General features: G+C 42.3%; 1 protein-coding gene across 1 annotated transcript in view; it reads right to left on the reverse strand.

Moving 5' to 3' along the window:
- Positions 1-2,416: 2,416 nt before the first annotated feature.
- The window catches only part of NTRK2 (neurotrophic receptor tyrosine kinase 2), a 215,783-nt gene continuing 201,952 nt past the window's right edge, over positions 2,417-16,247 (reverse strand). Inside the window, exons 17-18 of the mRNA XM_066604107.1 lie at positions 6,004-6,162; positions 2,417-4,672 (exon numbers count right to left, since the gene is read on the reverse strand). Coding sequence (XP_066460204.1) covers positions 4,487-4,672; positions 6,004-6,162 — 345 coding nt within the window. The 3' untranslated portion in view covers positions 2,417-4,486. The remainder of the gene's footprint in view (positions 4,673-6,003; positions 6,163-16,247) is intronic.

Here is a 16,247-nt window from a genome sequence, read left to right on the forward strand (position 1 = left end):
CGGGTGCCGATGCGCCCGTGTGACTAAGGCCTAAGGCTGGGTTCACACGGGGCGGAATTGCATATCAATTGTATCGCTGTTTTCGCTGCGGGCTCTCTCCTCTCTATGGGGAGAGATGGCCACAGCGGAATAAGCCGCTTTCAAAACCTGCTAGACTTCAGCTGTGGAAATCTTGCGGAATGTCTGTGCGGTCCCACTGCGGACATTCCACAAGTTTTCCACGGGATTTCCACCCTGTGTAAACCCAGCCTAAGGGTGGCCTTACCTAGGACAACTATTTTCTAGATAGACACTCAAACAGAGCAAATGTAAGCCACAATTGTTGCATATAAACATGGCCACAAACTGGGTGACGAGCGAGAATTCGTTCACTACTTGCTAGTCACTTCGCTTCAGCTCAACTAAAATTAGTTGCTGGCTGATTAATGATTGTCTGATGTAAACAGATGATCATTGTCTTTCAGTGACTAGCCAACAACTTTGCAGGAAGGTGTGTGCTTGCTTGGTGTGCGCCTCCTACCGAACGTTGATTGGTTCCCACCTTTTTTTAAATGTTTTGCCCTTCCACTTAATGCTCATTGGTTCCAGAAAACACATAAATACATGTGAGTGATCCTCGACTACACAGTCCCTACTCTTCTTCAAGAGAACACATGCTGCTATGGTCTCTGGTTGGTTTTGGTCTTTGAAGATACACTTCCTGCAGCCGAACCAGCGAGAGACTACAACAGGGAGTGTTTTCTTGAAGACCATTGGCACATATTTATGTTCAATGTACTCAGCAACCAATGAGTGTATATTGGATAGACATCAAAATTTAATATACACATCTATCAAAGGACCTCACACAAAATTTCAGTCCATGTAGATTCTCCAAATAATTTGGTCAGCAATCACGAAATTGAACAAGTGAGCAATAGTCGCTCTGTGCAAAAACATACAAACAACAGTCTTTCCTATGCTTTAGCAAACATTTTGAGTGACTGTTGAGATGATGTCCTGTGTAAAGCCACCCTAAGGTGTGACGGAAGGGATAGACCATCAACCTAAGTAACTAATGAGACAAGAGGTGAATTTGAGATCTCACTTTCCAATAATCAAGGCAACTAAATTGTAATCATAGTTATGTCCAATGTGGACACAGTTCATTTGTTCATTGGCCCATTTAAACAAGATCAATATATGCAGGATGAAGAATGTAAATTTTGCATCACTAGACATCTTATATACAAGAATGTAACATAAGTGTCAAGAAAAACCTAAACCACATGCCATTGTGAAACATAGCATTCTTTGTATCCAAACTGTCATTTCACACTAAGCGCTGTCTCTTTGAAGAGCCCTATGTATTGAATATCCCCATAATGAGTTCAATGAGTGCAATATTAAAAGTTGTGAAGTTCAACAGACCATTACTTTAAAGAGCTAAGCAGACTTAATAGATCTAGAGGTTTATAATCCTGCTGCCAGAGGAGAGGAAGCTGCAGTATCCATTGCAGTGAATTGGGGCTAACTAAACTTAAGTACATGTATATTTCTGTAGTTCTATCCCAAAAATCCAGAATGATTTTAACAAACTGATAGAATGTAATATTAGAGTAAACTGGGCTGTCATATCCACTACCAAGGTGAAAACATTACATTTTCTTCCTCTATACCTTTACCTACCTTGCTAAATTATTTTTGGCCCCATCGAACCACAACTTGTCTTCTAAGAAAGTCTTAAGACTGCCAAATTTAGTTTATTGTAGGCCTTAAACACTGGGGCAAGTGCAGCAAAATATAAAATCTGCATGGTCTCAAGGAACCTTGGTACCTCAAACCAAGTGGGTTGGAGCAGCAGCTAGGGTCTCTTCCTTAAATGCATACACTAGTGTTGTAACTAACATAGCACAACCAAGGAATGTGGGCTTATACTTAGGGAAAAGTGAACGCCATGCTTTCTGTACATAACACACAACCTTGGAGGAGCATCGCTTCTGGTATTATTACATTTCCATAATTCTCATTTGAGGGAAATTATACAGCAAATTGACTATGCAATTCTCCTTTCCATTGGTGCTTTAAACTGTGCTGTGACTTCCTGCTGCGGGAGAGGAAGAGGAAGCTGTCTCATTTCCAATCTGGGCTGCAATCTTCACATTGTTAGTTGCAGGGCTCACAAAGTGTATTTTGTTGTTGCTTTTTTTCCAGTTTTATAAGGTTTCTTACAGTTTTGTTGTTTGCAGCTCCATATACAGTATATTACATCGTTTTAATCCCCACCAACTACAGATATTGTATCACACATTATCGCTCATTCATTTGCAGTTGCTGTAGATTATAATAGAATTGCTTGTTACATCATGATAATAAAAAACCACCATTTCTCATGAAAATTCAGGCAAAATGATGTTTAGCATTAAAAGGCAGAGATTTATTTTTAGAATCCCAATGTATGTATCCTGTACATCTCAGTGTCTAACTTGAGATTTACTGTACGTGTTGAGAAAAATGGAACTGTAGAAGTAGAACTGTTGTATAGGCAAGTGCTTGAGAATGTAGAACATTCACCTTCGCTCCACAGTTTTCATGACAAGCAGTCCATATTGCTTGTTCCATCTTAACTGAGCAAATAGGCACATGCTTTCGGCTTTTTTTTTTTTTTTTTACTGCAAACGGGTGTGAAAAAGTATACATAGTAAATCAAGAGTAGAAGTTCAAACAATGTACCAAAGCAATAGCACAAATCACATCTGTACAAGTATCATTGTTTCACTTTTATAATTTGCTTTAAAACCTTGATAGAGATGTGTTACAATCATTTGTAGACCCCAAGAGATGAGATTAATTTATTTACTAACGCCTCAATGACCGAGGCTAATACTCATATACTTTTATCTTAACTCTCAAATATATTTTACAATTACCAGTTTTAAGTCAACATACTGCATTTATTTACATTTACCTATACAAATGGTAGATTCCGTTACTGTGCTACTACATTCTTCAAAAACTAACCCCCACGGAGAGGAATGCATGGTCGATACAATAGGGCCTCATCTGTTCTCTTAGAATTCTCTACACTATGGTTAATGTGACTGTGACACGGGGGGGAACCCTGTGCTGTATGTGTGTTGGGGAACAACTTTCAATATCTTCGCATTGGACACATCATGCCGGTAACATATATAAGCATGCGCTGCCTCCAAGTTTAACATCACATACATTTGTAGAAAGGCTGCCACATTTTTTTTGTTTTTACAATGTAATATAGAGAAATAGAAACTTCAATCCGGAGCCCACGGATGAAAAACTGTTAATAAAAAAGAGAAAAAAAAACAAAGTAGCCACCAACCACTTGAATATGCACCATCAACATCTTTTGGTTGTGACATTGCCTACCGACTCTGTTACCAGAACAGAATACAAGCAGCAGCCCTCATCCGAGGCTATTATTCCTCCACAATAACATACATTGGCTTCCCATATCACATCTGTCCATCTCCATACAAAACCCAAGCTTTTTCCGAGCTCTCGGCCTCCACTCATGTGTATTCTTTCTTTGACTTGTATAGCACGGCTTTATGTAAACTGGTCAATGACAGAGATTGTCTGTTGGACATTGTATCGGATAAATTCGGCATCACATTGTGATGATTCCAGTCTGTTAAAACGGGTGATTCAACCTCTAACAATGGTTTACTGCACTTAGAAAAGAAAAGGATGAAGACAGCTATGGCAGCTCGCTAGAAGCAAGCAACATGGTTCTTTCTATCATGGGGTAATATGGTGATTACAGACTAGCCACATACAAAGCAGGGTGGATTTATTTTCTTCGGAATAGTAGGCATTGATTGTGTCTCTTCGGGTTTGTTTTTTTCTAGGTAGATGGTTCAACGTCTTCCCGTTGGCATGTCTCCTTACTACCACAAACTCATTTCTGCAAACACTTCATCTTGATGTCCAGAAATTGTCTGTCATTAGTGCACATAGCCAGAAACGTAGAGGTGAGCAACAGTCAATAGAAAGTCTACATATATGTACAGCAGAAGTCGTTAAGTTTGTGTCATACAATATTTTCCCTTTTTTTCATCCACATCAAAGGCAGGAATACAAGAAGGCATTGTTAGATGTGGTGGACAGACATGCGAGCCTGCTGAATAACAGATACAGTTTTAAGGCCTTTGTCTATGTATGCTGAGTTACATAAAGGCATAAGCACGGAGTAGGAAAGACAGTGAGAGACAGTCAACCAAACATAGACGGAAGAGGAAAAGAAGAAATAAAAGGAGAGATAGGCTCAGGATAAAAAGATACAACTTATTCATGTATTGTTAATTATATTGTGTATTGTACAGATGGAGAAGTTTGTGTTGCTTGCCCTTTGATAGCTTCTCAGCATCTTTGTTAATAATACTGTCAGAGGTTATAACACATTTCATGGAGTTCAGCGGCTGTTCACCACATTCATTCATCAAGCCCATATAGGTAACACCTTTAACGTCTAGCCAAGAATGTCAAGGTAAACGGGGGATGCCTTGGACAAGTTCTGAAGGAGGCTGTGGATTTCTTTGATGTTCAGCCTCATGTGAGGCTCTCTCTGCCAGCAGCCTAACATTAGGTCGTAGACTTCCTTCGGACAAGTGCGAGGTCGTTGCAAGACTCGGCCTTGAGTTATACATTCAATCACCTAGAAGAAAAAGGAGATTTCAGATTACTCTTATCTTTTTCTTTTAAATGGAGAAAATTGGCTTCTACCTCATTGGGCTTTTTTTTTGCCTTCCTCTGGATCAACATGTGTGGTGGGGGATAGGCTGAACTGGATTAACATGTGTTACTGTGTTATTTTCCTGTGAAATATACTTTGTCCACAGGGGGTGGACAAAAATATGGAAATGCTGTACAAAATGCACAGGATTTCAACCATTAGCACTGAGCTACTCTTTTGATCCCTGAGAGCTTTCCCACCCAATTTGTGTTTACTTCACCTCTTTCCCTGCTCTGGGTGGTTTTGGGAGCCAACTGGTAACAGCAGCTGAGTGGCTCAAACCCCTGACCAATGGAATCAGCATCTGTGTCATATTCCTTACACTTACAAGTTATATGGGATTATGAATCGTATTTCAATAAGCTATGTAGAGAGTGAGACCGATTTTAAGGCATGCATTTCGTACAGCGTTTCCATATTTTTGTCCACCCCTTGCATTTTTTTGTCCAAAAAAGTACTAAATAGAAAAGGTAAAAAGTGGGGCATATATGCCAGGCATTTTTTATCAGCTATAAAGCTAAAAATGGTACAAGCACATCGACTATATGGTACATAGAAAACACTTTGCATAATTTTTTCATATTGACGATTACATTTGGGGGGTCTAATTTATCCAAGACATTCGCAAAGTTATAGTGTGGCATAAACTGGCAAAGCAAATATTGCATAGAGTAAAGAATTTATACATCATAGGATTGTATAAGGTCATGTTCACATTGGGCGGATTTGGCACAGCTTTCAAACCCCCCAAAAGTCTGCATGGGCTTAGAGCATATTGCAGAGTTTCACCCAAGCAGTTCAAAATCGCAGCCAAGTTTACATCAAAATTCATACAAGCATTGGTGCAGATTTTCTCCCTGCCAGGCAGCAGACACATAACATCTGCCACTCCCAAGCTTTTGAGCATTTCCCTGATGTGAGAGGACTGCAACAATGTACCATGTGGAAGTAGAGGCTGTTTTGAAAATTTCTCTTTCCACATAGGGAAATGGACATCCTAGAAGCCCCCTACCCCTCAACACCCCTCTATAACCCAGAGCAGATGTATGCTAAAAAGAGCAAGTCCATCAGCATATTACAGGGTCACTCATTTATTTCAATGGCCATCATATCGTATTGTATTTCCCCCTGCAGAGTCTGATCTTCGAGGATTCTGAGGCAGCCTGTCAGTTGACCACTGGGCTGGGTATTAAAATGAGACAACCCCTCTAATAGCACTTCCAAACCTCATGAGTCTACATATATGTACAAACCTCATTATTTGATAACTGGTACCATGGTTGCTTTCCATAAGTGAAAATTTCCCATAGCACCACTCCTAGACTCCAGACGTCGCTTTCTGTAGTGAATTTTCTATACATGATACTCTCAGGAGGCATCCAACGGATAGGTAGCATAGTATGCCCTCCAACCTAAAGACAAAAAAAAGATATGTTACACTAAGAGTTCCAATGTAGTAATAGAAATATGCAAATACACAAAAGGAAAAGGTGGCTTAAAAATTGGCTTAATCAGTAACTGACTTTGTACATAAATGTTCAGAGTTTCGAGGAAAACATCCTTAAAGGAGATGTCTCGAGGAAGCAGTGAATTTTTTTTTTTGCCCAGTCCCCCCCATTAAGTACACATTACTAAGCCCCCCTGTAAATGACATTTCTAGCTGGTTCGTACTTACCGTTCCAGCGTTTCAGCAACTTATAAAAGTTTCCCCAAGATGGCCGCCGGCTCTTTTCCCGTCGCTCGCTGCAGCCCGACGTGCGCGCTCCCGAGATGCTACCAGCTGTGTCTCCATGGCAACCAGACGCCCCGCAGCCGCCGACCGGACCCACCGCAGCCGCCGACCAGTCACCCGCCGCCAGGCAGCAGGTAACTGGCGCACCCCCCCCCCCATCACAGCGGCAGCCCCCCCGGTCCAGCGCTAGTTCCCCCGGCGCAGCGACAGCCCCCCCGGCCCAGCGCTAGTTCCCCCGACCTAGCGACAGCCCCCCCGGCCCAGCGCTAGTTCCCCCGGCCTAGCGACAGCCCCCCCCGGCCCAGCGCTAGTTCCCCCAGCGCAGCGACAGCCCCCCCCCCCGGCCCAGCGCTAGTTCCCCCGGCGCAGCGACAGCCCCCCCCGGCCCAGCGCTAGTTCCCCCGGCCTAGCGACAGCCCCCCCCGGCCCAGCGCTAGTTCCCCCGGCCTAGCGACAGCCCCCCCCCGGCCCAGCGCTACTTCCCCCGGCGCAGCGACAGCCCCCCCCCCCATCGCAGCGGCAGCCCCCCCATCGCAGCGGCAGCCCGGCGCAGCGGCAGCCCCCCCCGGCCCATCACTTACCAGGACAGCTGGACGGCGGGACAGCTGGGCGGCTTCTCCGGACAGCTCGGCAGCTCTGCACCTTCCTCTGTTAGAGGAAGGTGCAGAATGGCCGCTCCAGCGCGCTCCCGAGCAGTGACAGCTCGTCTGCGCATGCGCAGAAGAGCTGTAGCGGGGAGCACACTGAAGCGGCTCGTGCTGAATGGAGAAGACCGGACTGCGCAAGCGCGTCTAAAAAAGCAAGCTGCCGGCGAATTTAGACGGAACCATGGAGACGAGGACGCTAGCAACGGAGCAGGTAAGTGGAATAACTTCTGTATGGCTCATATTTAATGCACGATGTATATTACAAAGTGCATTAATATGGCCATACGGAAGTGTATAACCCCACTTTGTTTCGCGAGACCACCCCTTTAAGCTTAAAGTGAACTGATATGCCAATTCGGCCCATGTATGTTTTATTCTGTAATGCTGCTGTATTCAATAAGAAAACATGTTTAGAAGTTCGATTCGGAGCTCAGCTGGAACAGAGTCCGAGTCAAAGAGGTGGTCCATGCTGGGTTCTCCCTGCCATGTTATTAAGACTGACAGCCCTCTCCCTATACACAAGCAGGGAGAGGGGAGCCCAACATCGCATGCCTCTGACTTGAAGCTCCGTTCCAGCTGAACTCCAATTCAAATTTCTAAATATATATATTTTTTTTTTTCGTTTTTTTTGACTACTCTTAACTATACATTGTGCAATATTTCAGAAGATACAGGGAAGATTTACAATGACAAAAAATGGTCACTTATTGATGCTAACCATAAACTGCAAAAGCAACAAAAGTATCAAATATCTATGGAAATTTTCTGTTACCTACATCAATGTCTTCTACTATGTATAATTTTATTATTATTATTATTTATATAATTACGTTGAGCTCATCACTGCTTAAGGTGCTTTAAGGCAGAATGAGATCATTAAAAAATCATTCAAATGAAAGTGAGCGATAATCGGTCAGTCTAAACGTGAGCCAGCGACAACAATGAATGATAATCGTCACATTTTATTCGTCGTTCGTTTTATGCAGGCATAACAACTATCGTTGGCTCATTCACTTATCGTTGGGTTTAGGGCTCAGTCACACGGGCACATGTGTAGCCAGCAGACGGTCGTACCTGAAGACGGATGTCTCTCTGCAGCACCGGGAGGAAGAACATGTGATCGTTTTAAAGTACGGCCATCTTCTGTCAGTAACACGGGCGCCGGTGTACGGGTGCCGATGCGCCCGTGTGACTGACCCCTCAAACAGCAATCGATCAGTCTTTCTCACTTGCTTATACAGCAAAAAGGAAAGACTGAATGATTCTCCTTTGAACGAGCCAACGATGTATCTGCCTGTCTAAACAGGCTGCCTGAGAGCAGACAAGCTGGCCGTGACGTCACTGGCTCATTCGCGCATTCAAATGATAATTGGCTAGTCTAAAAGTACCTTTAGTGAGGCTAAACGGAGGGCTTTATGTACAATATCTAGCCAGAAGACCAACGGGAAACGAGATCTACATTGTATCTATATTGTATCAAACTGCAGTCATATGGAAACAAGACTAAAGGTCCTTTTACACGACACAATTATTGTGAAAATAATCATAAGACCGAGTGGTTTTCACTATGATTGTTTGGTATAAATGTGCTCAATGAATGACTGATCAGTGATAACCTGTTAGATTATCGCTGATCATGCAGACCTGAAAAATATTGTTTATCTGGCACTATTGTTTGGGTGTTGTACAATTTGTCAAATAGGAAACAGTGGCAGAGGGGTTAGTCAAAGTTGTGGTTTTTGTTCCAATTAGAGATGAGCGAGCACGCTCGTTTAAGGCTGCTACTCGATCGACTAACTCTGTACTCGCCCGAGGAGAATGCGGGGGGGAGGGGGCATTGGGGGGGGGGCAGCTGGGGGCAGCAGGAGGGAAAGAGACAGAGATCTCTCTCATTCTCCCCCCGCCGCCCCCCCGCATGCTGCTTGGGCGACTACACACTTACTCGAAAAGACTGCTACTCGATCGAGTAGCAGCCTTAAACGAGCATGCTCGCTCATCTCTAGTTCCAATGCACGATGAAAACTACCCAATTATTATTCAGTGTAAATGCATGCAAGCCAACAATATATGATCGCCACGTCACCATTATGTGTTTTCAGAATCTAAAGACTGGGATAGAAGACCACCGCTAAGTAATCCATTATAATACTCTAATTGGTGTCTCGTATATATCCCTCAATAGTTCTCATACATTAACAGTCAAAAGAGGGACAAATTACATGGCAAGAGGCGACCATGGAGGGGTAATAATATGAGCTATTAAATGGTCATAGGAAACTTTATACAAACTTTTCTAAATTTGTGCCGCCTTGAACTGTAAAGGAGAAATCTCTCCAATAAAAAGTTCTGTGGACTGTAAACGGAGTCCCTGTATAAATACACACGAGCTTAAAGTCACATAAAAACTATCACTTAACAATGCATTAGCTCCAGCTCTGACTCGTGTCATAAACAATATGTGGGCTGAGTAGGAACCAAACACAGACTGGACATCTGATACTCCTATGAGCCGTAGTCCTTCCCGAGTCTGACGTCTTCTGTATAAATTGTACATTAATATAATACTGGCTCCGTTGTGCAATAACTAACTGACATAAACAAGGTTTTATTTATTTTCTTAGCTCCAGACCAGAGCTGACTGTATAATGGCACACGTTAGTTAATGCGCATTTAACCTCCCAAAGAGATGTACTCTACCAACAATATGGCATATGGAATAATTTAACTCTTCCCAGTATGATATCTTTCTTCAATTTTGATTTTCATTTCATGTCACTTCCAGTCATTTCCATGTATTTACTGTACATTTACCAGTTTTTGTTTACAAATAAATCTTATTATTTGTATAGCGCCAACTAATTCCGCAGCGCCCTAAGGTAATTTTTATTTATTTATTACCCCCACCAAGCTGGGTTCTCATTTTACCGATGGAAAGGATGGAAGGCTGAGTCAACCTTGAGCCGGCTACCTGAACCATGCAGGGATTGAATCTCATATAACATACCGTAGCATTAAATGTACTCCATGAGGGTCTCAGGTTGGAAACTAACAACATCTGCATAGGTTTTGTATGCCCACCCTGGCATTGGTTTCCCCCCAGTCTCCAAAAATGTAATGTTAGATTAGGTTAGTTGACTTCCCCTAAAACTTGTCCTAGGGTGTGTGAGAGATACTGTAGGGTAATTAGATTGTGAGCCCCACTGGGGACATGAATTGATGTAAAAGGTGACAATTTCTTAATAGCATTGCCGAATACGTTAGTGCTATATAAGCAGCGGCAATAATAATATCAAATGAACAGTACAGTGCTGTAAAGTGGTGCAAAGTTATACAGTCATCCGGAAACTCAAACACAGAAGCCAACTTCTGAGCAGAAACAGCCAATTGTGAGATTGTGGCAGTTCTAGTTCTAGTAGTATATTTTATTTCACTATTTTACTTTAGTTCATTTTTTTAAGTTCTCTGCGCCTCATAAATAAGATTGATATATTTTTTATTGCCAAACAATAGCCAGAGATTATGTAATATTACATTACTTTGTAGAAGTTTTAGGCAGACGTGGAAAAATGCTGAAAAGTATATATATATTTTTTTTTTTTCAAAAATAGAGATGCCTGATTGACTCCTGAACAACCCCAAACATAAAGCCAATGCTATTAAGAACTATCTTCAGCATAAAGAAGAACAAGTAGTCTTGGAAGTGATGATACGGCCCCACAGAGTCCTGATCTCAACATCCTTAAGTCTTTGGGATTACATGAAGACGCAGAAGGATTTGAGCGAGCCTACATCTACAGAAGATCTGTACTTAGTTCTCCAAGATGTTTGGAGCAACCTCCCTGCTGAATTCCATCAATAACTGTGTGCAAGTGTACCCAGAAGAATTGATGCTGTTTTGATGGTAAAGGGTGGTCACACCAAATATTGATTTGATTTACATTTCTCTTTGTTTATTCACTTTGCATTTTGTTAATTGACTTAAAAAACTTTTAACACTTCTGTTTTTGAAAGCATTCTTACTAGAGTTGAGCGAACATACTCTGCCGAGCTTGATGCTCGTTCGAGTATTAGCGTACTCGATGGTGCTCGTTACTCGAACAAGCATCAAGTCGTGTTCGACCCCGCCCCAGTTTTTGGCTCCTCCCCGCTGTGACATGCCTGTTTTGGCCCCTCCCGCCGTGATACAGTGCGTGCCAATGGCAAATTTTTTGTCTGGAAGGGAGAGAGAGAACACATGAAACAAGGATAAAAAAAAAAAAAAAGCTCGGGACCCGGTATCCCACATACAAAAATACTTGAGTCTCCCATTGTAGTCAATGGGGTTCGTTACTCGAGTAGAGCTCTTGAATTTTACGATAAGCTCGACTCGAATAGCGCGGACTCCAGCATTTGGGTGCTCACTCATCTCTAGGCCCTATGCAACCAGTATCCAATATCAACATTTGGGGACCAATATTACATGCAATATCTTAAATTCCGTGTACATTTAGGGTCTTCAAATTAAGCTTTATTCATACAAACATGCATATCCCTTTAAGGATCACACAACAAAAGATGATGGACTCTTTAGTGATATGGATAATGTGGTAACCCGCACAGTACAATTAATTATAATTCTAGTGATTCACCACATAATGGGAGTTGGCTTAAAGAATAAAAATAAATATTGTAACTTAACCCATTTGAAATGACAGAAGGAAGACACTGAAAGTCAGTTAATGTGCCTAAAAGCCCAAGACACTCAATACACATCACCTTGCCTATCCATCACAGCTTTATTTATTGATACTGCTTCCTGTTATGTCTCCATCATCTGTTCAATAAAGCTTAACTCACTTCAATACATTTCTATGACGGACAACTCTACTAAAACCCCGCACCATAATATCTCCATGTAGTAGATGCAACCACATCTTTAATGGACCATATATAAATAAAAGCCCCTTGAAGAATGACTAGTGCCTCGACAATTACAGCTTCATTATGGTCTTGATTTTGTGGTTTTGGAGTCATTATGATATTCTCATAAGAGTTTTTCAAAGCTGCTCAGAGCATCATAGGGGTAATTGCCTGACCACAAAATTAATGAATAAATAACAAGGAATATGTATTACAAGCAGTAGCATTGTGTATACTATCCTCATTGACCCAATGGGAAGTGAAGTCATAGTTGGAATTTCAATAACTGAATGGCTATATAGCAACTTAGCTTAGACTCCTATCTAGAGATGAGCGAACATGCTCGTTTAGGACAATTACTCGATCGAGCATCACTGCCTACTTGGGCGAAAAGATTCGGGGGGGCGCCGGGGGGCACCAGGCGGTGGGGTGGAGCGGGGGGTAGCAGGGTGGAGCAGGGGGAACTCTCTCCCTCTCTCTTTCCCCCCTACGCCCCACTGCAACCCCTGCTCACCCCCGGTGCCCCCCGAATCTTTTCACCCGATTAGGCAGTTACTCGATAAAGCGATGCTCGATCGAGTAATTGCTCTAAACGAGCACGTTCGCTAATCTCTACTCCTATCCGTATCCAAGATTCATCTTTCCACCTTTCTTGAATGAAGGAGTTCCTACTCATATGGATAAGAATATTAATTCCATTCTAAATGATATTTGCTCCTATTAAACACCACTCTTTATCAGACATCAATTGGGGTGCCCAAAATCACAGCTTAGTCTACCCCTTGAGTTACTCAGCCAATAAAGTTGTGACAATCACTAAAATAACCGAATAGCAAATACAATAAACATAAATACAAGCCAGAGGTGGAGCTTAATATCCCTGGGTCCTAATTAAAACGTTATAATGGAGCCCCTCAATAACTTGTCAGTTATAAGGAATGACACAAGAACTCACTTCACTTACAAATATTGCTTACATTAAAATTATCTTTTTCAATCATTCTCATCTTAAGAGGAGATTAAAGGGGTTGTCCCGTGCCGAAACGGGTTTTTTTTTTTCAATAGACCCCCCGTTCGGCGCGAGACAAACCCAATGCATGTGTTAAAAAAGAAAACCGTTTAGTACTTACCCGAATCCCTGCGCTGCGGCGACTTCTTCCTTACCTTACTAAGATGGCCACTGGGATCTTCACCCACGATGCACCGCGGGTCTTCTCCCATGGTGCACCGTGGGCTCTGTGCGGTCCATTGCCGATTCCAGCCTCCTGATTGGCTGGAATCGGCACACGTGACGGGGCGGAGCTACGAGGACCAGCTCTCCGGCACGAGCGGCCCCATTCACCAGGGAGAAGACCGGACTGCGCAAGCGCGTCTAATCAGGCGATTAGACGCTGAAATTAGACGGCACCATGGAGACGGGGACGCTAGCAACGGAACAGGTAAGTGAATAACTTCTGTATGGCTCATATTTAATGCACGATGTACATTACAAAGTGCATTAATATGGCCATACAGAAGTGCTTAACCCCACTTGCTTTCGCGGGACAACCCCTTTAACTCTTATAAGACTATGGGTATAAGACAATGCATTCATTCTCATAAGATTATTGGTATAAGGCAATGCATTAAATCTCATAAGGATGGTTACCTTCAATATTCTAATACCAAGATATATTAGGTAGTACTATAGCATTCAGAATAGCATACTCTAGGCACTAGTGCAATAATACAAATTCATGTACTTGATGTTGCGATATCTATTTTCCAATTTAATACTCAATTGTTAAACTTGCAAAAAAATCACGTTGTCATAAAGTCTATCTGGATAAAGCAGATAGTAGAGATTACTAGACTTTTGCCAGATTTTAAATTGCAGAGAATTGGGACTTTTCTAAACTGCAGTTTAATTTTGCATTGAAAATGGACAGTGAAGAATCCATATGAGGGCGCTATAGTGAAGCAATTGCTTGTACTTCGCTAGCAGGCAATACATTATTTTAGGAAGGACTATACTATATAGGGAGAATCATCCTTAGATATTGCGTTGTTCGCACCTGAGAATATTGTAACTTCATTTACCCAAATTCACAGTGAATTGGTCTGATCCTCTTCTTGAAAGCAGAGAATGTTTACATATGAATGAAATAATGGATTTGCAAAGTTTGAGAATTTCAATAAATCAGGTTGATAAACCTCCCAGAAAATCAATAAAGAGGAGAAACAGTATATTTAAACTATTATGATAGGTATGATAGAAAACTGACTTACTGAAAGAAAAAATACATTTGTGCCCGTGTACAGTGCCTTGAAAAAGTATCCCCTCCCCCCACTCCCCACTTCTAGTTTTTCTCCTGTTTTGTTGTATTACAACCAGGAATTAAAATAGATTTAGATTTTATGTGATGGATTTAACAAAATAGTCCAGTTTTTACAGTGGAATGAAAAAAACCCTGTTTCAAAATAAATAGAACCCAAAAAGTTGTGAGTGCTTATGTATTCACCCCCTTTACTGTGAAACTTCAGAAGTCACATAATTAGTTGAATACGTTCCCCCTTGTGTGCAATCAAAGTGTCAAACGATCTGTCACATGATGTCAGTATAAATAGACCTGTTCTGAAAGGTCATGGAGTTTTCCAAACGGTTGAGAGACAAAGTTGTGGAGAATTATAGATCAGAGTCGGGTTATATAGTATAAAATTATCCCAAACTTTGACCATCCAATGGAGAACAATTAAATCCACTATAACACAATGGAAGGAATATGGTACAACTACCAACCTGACAATAGAAGACCTCCCACCAATAGGCTGGAATTTCACAGTGGCAAATCCACTTTCCCGGTGGAAAGCTCGCAGTTTTTCGCTGCGGCCAAACCGCATGATTTCCGGCGGGATTCCGCCCTGCAGGAACCCAGCTTAAGGACTTCTGCACACGGGCGGATTTGATTTGCGTAATCCGGGGCTAGCGGCTGTCCCTGTATTCCACAGCAAATACTGCCCATAACCTGCTATGGAGAACTGCTGCTTTCTGCACAAGAGCAGAAATCATCTGCTCACGGCAGAAAAATCGCAGCATGCTCCATTCTGTGCGGTTTCCTCCTGGACGGCTTCCATTGAAGTCAATGGAAGCCATCTGTCCCGCGGCCCTTCCACAATCATCATTTTGGAAAGGACATGGGAATTTCTGTACTGCGCATGCGGGCCGGCACGACGGCAGGCGCTTCTACAGTACAGATGAAGAAAAATAAGGACAGGTAAGTGGAGTCACCAGCCGGGCACGGGATCAGATCTCGCATGCTGGATCCGACCTGGTCGTGTGCAGGAGGCCTTAATCAGACACTCAAAGACACCAACAATAAGGGCTTAAACAGACTGGCGCAAGTGCTAATATGCTCGCTGCTATGGAGTGTATTAACGCATGCACCAGTGTTCAGATATTTTTTTTTTTACTATTCAAACTTTGCGCTATTGCGCTCTAGTTTGAAAAAAAAAGCGTAAAGATAGGTCCTGCTCTACAGGAAGACTACATGCGAAAAGGATAGGGCAAGTCCTATCTTTTCTCATGCGTATGATTAATATGCAAGAATCCTGATAGTTAAAATAAAACCTTCGAAATCAATGATTTTCATAACTGCAAAATGGGACAAAAACACACCTATATGTTTAAGCCCCACCTCTGAGGAGTGCCGAAGATCCATAACGGACATGGAAGTATCTGTCCACAGGATCACTATATGAATCACACTCCGGTGAGGGGGGCTTTGGGGAAATAGAGAACAGAAAAAAAGTCATTGCTTATATAAAAACATAGGTAAACGCATTTTCAGTCCATCAGACAGCATGTGGCAGACGGCCATACACATGGAAGAAGGTTCTCGGGTCAGTTGAGACTTAGGGCCGGTTCACTTTGGCGTAAGCATATTTCACTCTCGCAAAAACACTGCACATTTACGTCCATATATTTTGTCTACTCCTACGGGTTTTTGTGCATGCAAATACACTGCATATTTATGCACGCAAAAAAGTATGCAGAAGGGACCATGTGTTGGCTGTGCAATACAATGAATTCCCTTCAATGGCCTATTGCTGTATGTAATACGGACCAAAATAGGACTTTGCGTACTGACAAAATATGCTCACGTGAGTGAACTCATTGAAATCAATGGGTTCTAGTTAGAGTTGAGCGAACGTACTCTGCCGAGCTTGATGCTCGTTCGAG

Source organism: Eleutherodactylus coqui, chromosome 5, assembly GCF_035609145.1.
Source record: "Eleutherodactylus coqui strain aEleCoq1 chromosome 5, aEleCoq1.hap1, whole genome shotgun sequence".
NCBI classification, from domain to species: domain Eukaryota; kingdom Metazoa; phylum Chordata; class Amphibia; order Anura; family Eleutherodactylidae; genus Eleutherodactylus; species Eleutherodactylus coqui.